At 40.2% G+C, this 8,589-nt stretch overlaps 1 protein-coding gene across 2 annotated transcripts in view; it reads left to right on the forward strand.

Annotated features, from left to right (window-relative positions):
* The window catches only part of UPF2 (UPF2 regulator of nonsense mediated mRNA decay), a 53,795-nt gene extending 46,261 nt beyond the window's left edge, over positions 1–7,534 (forward strand). For both annotated transcript variants that reach the window (XM_059847504.1, XM_059847505.1), the window contains exon 22: positions 6,317–7,534. In XM_059847504.1, coding sequence (XP_059703487.1) covers positions 6,317–6,326 — 10 coding nt within the window. In that variant the 3' untranslated portion in view covers positions 6,327–7,534. The remainder of the gene's footprint in view (positions 1–6,316) is intronic.
* The last annotated feature ends 1,055 nt before the right edge of the window (positions 7,535–8,589 follow it).

Genomic DNA, 8,589 nt, shown 5'->3' on the forward strand with positions numbered 1-8,589 from the left:
TCTGTGACAGTTTGGAAGCCAAAAGATTATTTTTCAGTTGTGAAATGGCCAGAGTCTCTATTTGTAGGGCAAAAGATACATGTCTGCTTTCTCCGTGAGAGGGGAAGAGGATTTTTTTTTTTTTTTTTTTTTTTTTAAGTGTCTGCAGAAATTCTCATGCTCTTTCTCTGGTGTGAATTTGACAGTATTCCTCTGTATTTGATGACCTGAATGGAAAGTAAATAGTAAATATAGTAAAGGTGGGGAAGACTGAGCAGAATTTTCAATTTATGGTGTGCAAGAGCTTGCCAAAACCAGCATTAACATGAAAAGAGTCATTCCCGATTGCTAAATAGTTGTTCTGAGGCTTTAGTGTGTGTCTTTTCTCACTCAGAGTAAGCTGGCAAATAAACATTAAATTAGCCCTGCAGCACACATTTGAATAGACAGAGTTTCGGTGAAATGCAGACTTGCTTTCAAGTTTCTCGTTTCTTTGCAAGTTCGTTTTGAAGGTGGATTGATAGGAGCAGCATCTTGGAAGGAACAGTTTACCTCCTAATGGGTCTGTCTTTGTAAACTGCAAATAAGTTGATGTAATGTACTATTTCTGTGTTCCAGTAGCATTTGCAACTTCTTCATGGTACACATTTACAATCATTTGATAACGTCCTGATGATCACTCACTGCATTGGGACCTCATACAGACACTGTTTGTACAAAAAAAAAAAAAATTAAAAAGATTGCAGTTTAAATGATTTTTTAAAATGAACCAGATGTAACTCAATAAAATGAGTAGTGCTTTGCATTTAGCTTTTTCATATCACTGTGACCTAATGCTGTTGTAGGAATACAAAGTGTTCAGGTAGTGAATTGCCACAATATCTGCTGGTGTTTCATTAACAGCTGCAGCATTCTGCTCTTTCAGACATGAGCTGCATGCTGCAGTTATTCCTTAAATACAACATCCAGACCAGTAGATGTGATATCTGTAGATTTCTCTTAAATTATTTTCTTTAGAAAACTTTTTATATTGTGATGTTGTAGGGAAAATATAATTTAGGACTCAACTCAAGTAGGTCAGATGTTATCCAGCAAACGGTTTGAGTAGTGTTTGCTTATTCAAGTGCCATGCCCTTTCAGTTCTGATGTAGTTTTGTATTATGGAGTTTACTCTTTGTTCCTTTAAATCCATAAGCTGCTTGGAACAGAGACCAGGAACTTTGTTTGAGCAGGTATATTTTATTTGCTGTGTACTGCAGTGCTCTGTCTGGCAGTCATGCATCAGCTGAGCCATCTCAGCCTGCAGTAAGGAACTAATACTTTCCCTAACTCCATTTATTTCTTTGAGACTGTGGGTCCACCAGTGGCTTCTCACTGGCACAGGTTGTCTGCCTACATTCTTAGAGCCTCTGGTTTGTAGACTATATTGAAAATTGTCTTCTGACTTTAAATGTTGCACTGCAGTCTCTGCCCAGACCCCCTCATGCTTTGTTAAAAAGTTACCCTGTGATTTCTGAGGATACTGGAGGGTCTCACTGAGCAGATAGGAACTGAGCTGTAAATTTTGATATCTTTCTAGAGAAGGTTTCACATTCCTGCCTGGTGGAACCAATGGTGTAACACAGATGTTGTCACTTCCATGAGGACACTGTGTTGTGTTGTTGCTGCTTCTTTGTACATGAACACAACTGAAATGTTATTTTCTTGCAAAATAACTCAAACTTACTGGCAGTAATAGTTTGCTGCTTTCTTTAAGGTATACAACTTATTATTTTAAAACTCCTGAGGTTAGGGGTAATCTAAGCAAATAAATCTCCTGGTTGGTTCCACTGTAATGTACAATGTGACAGGTTCTGATAGCTGAGGTAGGAATGAGGTCTTTCTTGCATTTCAGGGAGTAGAAAAATTGATTTGTTGTTTTTACCTTTACTTTTGTGTTGTTAAACATGCCCTAAGCACTGTGTTTCAAGCACCTTTTAGGAAGTTAAATCCAAATCTGCCTATTGTAGCAGTTCATTTCAGAAATTAATGAAGGGAGCAATGGGTTCTTCCATATGTTTTTGGCCTTGAACAAGTGGATCTCACTAAGCAATTAGCCCTCAATTTTTTGAAAAAAGATAAATCTTCTGCAGTGTTTCACTTTTATTTCTCTTCCTTGTTCTGTACTAAAGTAAATGCAGTGAGATTTGCAAACTTTGTCAGATTTATTATTATTTAGCATGTGCAAATGTTGGATCAAAACCTGGAGTTTGTTTCTGTTTGTTTGGAATTGCCTGCTTGTATTGCCTCAGGTTTTGAGACCTGCTGGTCCTGTAAGGAGGAGATTCTTTCTGGGACTTGTACATTTAAGGCTGACTGGCCTTAAAGATAATTTACTGTGACTCCATTAAAAATACTTGATTTGCTTCAGCAGAACTGGGAAGAAAACAATTTTCTCTCTTGCCTCTGGTTCTGTAGCATTTGGTGGTAAGAGAGGCCTTTGGCTCTCAGGCTATTAAACTACTACCTTCAGGAAACACAAAATTTACTAAAGTAATTTTTTTTTTGTGATGGGATTATCATAAAAATATACTTGTACCATTAGGAACAACTTCTTAAAATATAAAGTGGTTTTCCTTTGTTTAAGAGGATTGAGATCCATTAAATGGCTTGGTTTTAAAAGTGAAATGAAAATAAGCACATTATATTAAATAATTTTAAAAACATTGATTACCAAGAAAGTCAGATTTCTCCCTGTAATTCTTCTGTTGAGAAGCAGAGCCTTACCAAGTATTTTATCTTGTTAAACCTCTCCTTATTAAAAGAAGTAGCTTCAAAATTTGTTGCTGTTTTGAAAGTATAGTATAGGGCCTGCCTGTGTCCAAAGTTCCCCTAGGGATGCAGGTACATACTGGCAAACCAAATCACATTCAAGTTAAATGGTGATCTCAGGTCTCCTGTTTACCTCTGACTCTTATTTCTCTTTAACCCATTTAATAAAGAAAAATGAAGCATAACAGTAATTACAGGATGCTGGGATTTTATTAGCTAAATATTCTCTTCATAAAAAATATTGCATTAATGCTGAAAAATCAGAGTTCAAATAATAAGGAGAAATGTGAATTTAATGTGATTTCCCATTTTAGCTGCTGGACCAACACAATTTATACATCACCTGTCATGAAGTTGATGCATTGACAGTACTTCTTTATGAAGCTTTGAATTCACTTCTTACTGAGATGAGCATTTCAAACATAGCTAAGAAATTCCAAACCCCTTTTCAGCTGTTTTGTGGGAAGGAAGCAAAGGGAGGAATATGGGAGAGGGGCTCCAAATCCTGCAGCTGCTGCTGGTGGACTGCACTGGAGCTGAAAAGAGTAGAAAAGCCTCAGGTGCTTGCCTTGGCAGGATGGTGCTTGTGGAGCTCTGCAAGCAGGGTGAGGGTCTAACCCAGACTGCAGAGCTGGAGAGACACCTGATCACAGTTCAGTTCAGAGGGAATGGAAGGCAAAATTTTAATTATAAGCCATGCTCAGTTAGACTCCTGCGTTTGAAAAGGTTCTTTCAATATAAATAACAACTACCTACCAAAAACCCCTGTAGCTCTGTGGCCCTCTGGAAACCAGCTACCAATCCCCAAAAACTTCCCACCCACTGTACACACTGACTTTGATTTCACTTTGTCAGTGCATTTTATTTTTGATGCATAGATGAGAATATAAAATAACTCATAGAAGTTAAGATTCTCTTACTTAGGGGAGTCCAGCTTGTGTGGTTTATTTGAATTTTGGTGTTCACAGTGTGGAATGTGATAAGTCAAATCTGATTGGTTTTTATTGGGCACCTTGGTGTTTTCTGTTTCTTGCTTGTGGTTTTGGGTGATGAGGGGAGAGAGAGAACCAAGAGCATGGAAGCTGAGATTAGTAGAGAAAAGCAAAGCAGAGAGTGAACTGGGAGAGGAGGTGTTTGGAGCTGGAAGTTTGTGAGGAGATTTGTGAAGAAATGCAGCACTGCAGAAGTGCTATGGATTGGAGGACATGAGGGGATTAGGGATAAGTGTGAAATCCAACTTCAGAGGTCTCACATAAAGAAATAAAGAAATTTTTGTGATCTTGTGATGTCTGCAACATGCAGAAAGGAGTTGGTTATTGGTATTCTCCTGGGCACTTCTCAGTTTAAGGTGTGAAGTTGTCCTGCTGACTGAGCTCTCCCAGCTTCACCCGTGCCATGGCTTTGTGATTATTCTTCCATAGCCTGTGGTGTGATGTTTCTGTGTGTTTTCATGGCTTCCAGCTTTCTGCTCCAGCCGTGGTTGGTGTCAGAGGTTCTGTGTGTTTCCCTGCCACAGGCAGGCAGTGCTGATGCTCAGCAGTGGCGTGAGAAGCTGTGTGAATTTCATACCAATTAACAATGTGTCAGTGGCAGGAAGGGAGTGTGGGAGGAGACTACAAAGAATTGATTCCTTTTACACATAGAGCTCAAGGTGGTTTTAATTACATCTGTGTACTGAGTTTGACCTTACCAAATACAGGTTTGGATCAAGTTTGCTACACTGGACACAAATATGAAATACCTGGTTTGGGAAAAACTCCTACTGCTATTTTTGGCAGCAGCACGTTGCTGTGATCCCCTGAAACAGGGATCTGCCACCAGCAGATGTGGACTGGTAGCTGCTGGTTTGGGTGAGAGTCATTTTGACCAAGTTGGAGACATGCAGCCAGTCGCAGCCTTTTTCATTCTCTCCCCATCAGCAGTAGAATTATTTTTTTCAGAGGAGATGGAGAGTTAAAAGCATGATCCTGCAATTCGGTCTGCCCTCAGTTGTGACCTTTTACAAGTGAGATATCAGTCTACTAAATAAATAAAAATTAAAGTTCTTTTCTACTGAAAGCACATATTCAGTGTTGAGTGTGCCACAAAGAATTGGAATATTAAATTATGTAACACTAACAGGTAATTAAAATCAAATAATAGAAGCAGTGCTGCAGTGAGTTCTAATCATGCATCAGCTCAGGACTTCCAGGCAAAAATACACAGCATTTTTATATAAATAAATACTGGATGTTAGAACAAAGCAATGCATACAAATACAGAATTAATGTGAAAGCTTCATCTGGTACAAGAGGTGCAGAAGTTATGTCCAGATAAGATATCTGTAACATTTTTTCTTGCAAGATCTTCAGTAAAAACCAGGTTTAGATCATATGACTGTTGAACAAACATTGGAAGATTACGCACTGATGTAAAGAAACACGAACTGTTGTGTTTACCTGGTAAAAAATCTGGGTGTGTAGCCCTTGGAATTGTAAATGTTGAAATTTTATTTTGATGTCTATTAATAATTTCAATTTGCAGCCTAAAATCAGCTGAAAAGGAGCCCAGATGCAGGAGCTGCATTGTGCTGAAGTTAGTGACACTGGGGTGGCCTTACTGCTGCATTGCCCTGGTCTTGTTGAATCCCCTGCCTACAAACTGGTGTCATTCTTCAATGCATTTCTATGTTCTTAAGAGAATTAAATGTGACTTTTTTGTGGGTAGGGATGTGTTTCTTGAACAAGGGATGGTGGAAGATTTAAATCCACCTATCAACTCTAAAAAAGCTTCTAACCAATTATTTGCCTCTAGAAAACCCTTTGTAACATTTCTGCAGAACTTGTAAGCATTAAAAAACTGCACAGAAAGATTAAAACTATTTACAAAAACTTTTTTTTTCAGCAAATTCACAGCTGTGCTTCAGTAGTTGAACATCTCATCTGCGATGATAAGGTGCATGTGAGAAATAGCTCCTCACTTTTCATAGTTTAGGAAGGTTTATTAAACCTTATCAAAAATACAACAGAAGACTGAATAGAGAAAAAAGGGAGCAAAAGATTTTCCCTGCCATGTGCGGAGCCCCCTCACAATGGAGGTTTTCCCTTTTTAACTCTTTAACCCCTCCCAAAGTTCTGCCCATCAACCCCTTCTTTGCTGTGCAGTGGTGGAGATCTCTTCCTCCACCCCTGACTGGAGGTCAGGTGTTCCACAGTGACAAGCCAGCCCTCCCAGCTGGCCCTTGATACCCACTTGAGGGGGTACAACGTAACTATAAATCTATAAAACTTTTCTTGACCTACATCCATGGTATTTGTCCATTAATTGTGAGAGTCAATCATCACATTACTCATTTATCACATGCAGATTATCCCCCTGCTTTTGTCTGCTGTGGCCTTTTGAAATGGTTGTGCAGAAAAGAGAAATGTGTAACTTTGAGGGTAAGAGTATCAGAATGAGTGGCAGCTGCTCCTGGGGCCGCTCACCCGCAGAGTTCTGGGCCCCTGTGGTCAGGCTGATCTGATTGCTGTCTGTGCTCTTCCTGCAGGAGACGTTGATCCAGCCGCCAGTGTCATTTCATTAGGTCCTGTATCTCTGGTGTTGTGGAGTCCTCCAGCGATTAAACGAGAGCAGTGGACACATCTCAGCATGTCAGCCTAGAGTGTTCAGAACCGAAACCTGGGACAGGCTGGGGCCGTGGGGCACGAAGAGCAGCCTCCCCTCTCCCCCCCCCACCCCCCCAAAAAAAGCTTTTTGTTATGGGAACCGCGTTGAGGGTTAATCTTCTCATAGGAGCAGAAGCAAACGAGCGAGATGGGGAACTTGACCTGCGAGCAGCTCGGCGAGAGCCGGGAGCAGCCGGGAGTTCAGCCGGTGGCACTGGAACGGGAAAGGCCTTTGGCACCTCAGCCTGCAGGGAAATAAAGCTCTGAACTCGCCACAAGTTACGTTGTCTCCGACTCGAGCACTTGGTGTTGGAAGGATGTTCTTTGGGGGCTGCAAATCTACAGTAGAAACACATAGAGCAAACAGCAAAATCCAGAAGAAAACCCTGCCGAGTAGGATAACTTCTCAAACACTCCTCAGCCAGAATGTTCTTGGTTAAGGAAGAGCCTTTTGCTGCCAGATGTGCCAGAAAGGGGGTGGGGAGGGGTGAAAAACTGAAGAGCCAAGGAGGTAAAATGTCTGTTAAGGTTTAAAATAGAAAGTGAAGTTGATGAACACGGGGTGTTGACTCGTACTGCTTGGAACAGCCTGACACCAGCCTAAGGACAGGGATATAGTTAAGCCCATTGTATGTATCATTGAAAACCAAAACGTGCCAGTCAGCATAACAGGAGGATGTCAAGGAGTGGATCCAAATATTTTGTTGATCTTCATGGGTTGATAAGCCTCTGTGTCTATTGAAACAAACAAAAAGTTAAAAAAAAAAAGATTTAAGTCTGGAAACAAGTAGAATTTTTATTTTTTTCTAAGTAGAAATGAGGTTTCTTGGTCTGTTTTTGACAATCTGTTATTTATTAGCATAGGGTTTTGTTTGCTTTCAGGCAGAGGTAGTTCATTGAGTTCAAGAGCCCATCTGTATGTTACTACTAATTCTTTTTTCTAGCTCTTTTAAAATCCTTTTTACCACTGGTTTTGGTTTCTGCATGTAGGAAGAGAGACTTGTAAAATTATAACATTTCATACAGAAATGCCGCCCGATCTTCACCAGCTTCAGAAATCTGACCTTTGCCAATGCTGCAATAAAGTGTTGTAATTTAGAGTCGGTGTCTGCCTGTTGACATTCACGTTGTTCTTTGGAAATGATGTTTTGAAGGGTTTGTGGTGTATTGTGGGCTGTAGTTTGGACAGGAATTCCAGGTCTTTGATTCAAGTCTTATGTGATTTTTTCATACAGTTTTCTTTCCACATGAAATTCATGGGTGTGTTCATTAATCACATTTGTAACTCTGAGCTCCTCCAGGAACGTTTCCTGCACCAGTATGACCATATCCCCTGGTCAGTTTCCACTTCCCCAAACAACAATGCCTACCAATTCCTAATAGCAAATTAAGCATCTAATTGTGGTTCAGACTAGGGTCAGCTTCCTTTTCTCAACATGTTGCTTAGTTTCAAAAGCATTTAATTTATCCAGATTGAGTAACTGCATAAAAATAAAATATTAGCTCTGTTTTATATGTGTCATTCCAATGCCTTGGATGGAATTGGGATCAATGGAAATGTTTTTATAAAATTATTTACCAAAGATAGTTTAGAGTCAGCTGGGGATTTTCCTGACTTAATCTGAAATCGAAAAACAGTTCAGTGAAACCTTCTGAAGTTGAATTTTAAAATTAATTATTCTAATGTTGTGCCAAATAAGAACCTCAAAGATCATTGTGAGTGAAATAATTAGGGTTGAATGTACATTATAGCAGGGCCTGTTGCAGTAGGAAAGGAGTGATGGTTGTAAACTAGAAGAGGGTTGACCTAAATTAGATATAAGGAAGCAAATTTTACAGCGAGGGTGATGAGACACTGGCACAGATTTCCCAGAGTCGTGGTGGATGCCCCATCCCTGGAAACAGGCAAGATTTCAACCTGATGTATTTGAAGCTGTCCCTGCTCATTGCAGGGGTGTTGAACTGGGTGACTTTTAGAAGTCCCTTCCCACCCAAACCATTCCATGATACACAGAAAAACCCCAGTTTGCATCCACTTTATTCCTCACCTTCCCATGTGCTGACCCCACATCTCGTGCTGTGGCTGGAGATGAGCAGGATGCTGGTCCTGCTGCTTGCACAGCAGTTTCACCACCTGATCCACGTGCAGGTTCTT

This window comes from Haemorhous mexicanus, chromosome 5, assembly GCF_027477595.1.
Source record: "Haemorhous mexicanus isolate bHaeMex1 chromosome 5, bHaeMex1.pri, whole genome shotgun sequence".
Taxonomy (NCBI): Eukaryota; Metazoa; Chordata; class Aves; order Passeriformes; family Fringillidae; genus Haemorhous; species Haemorhous mexicanus.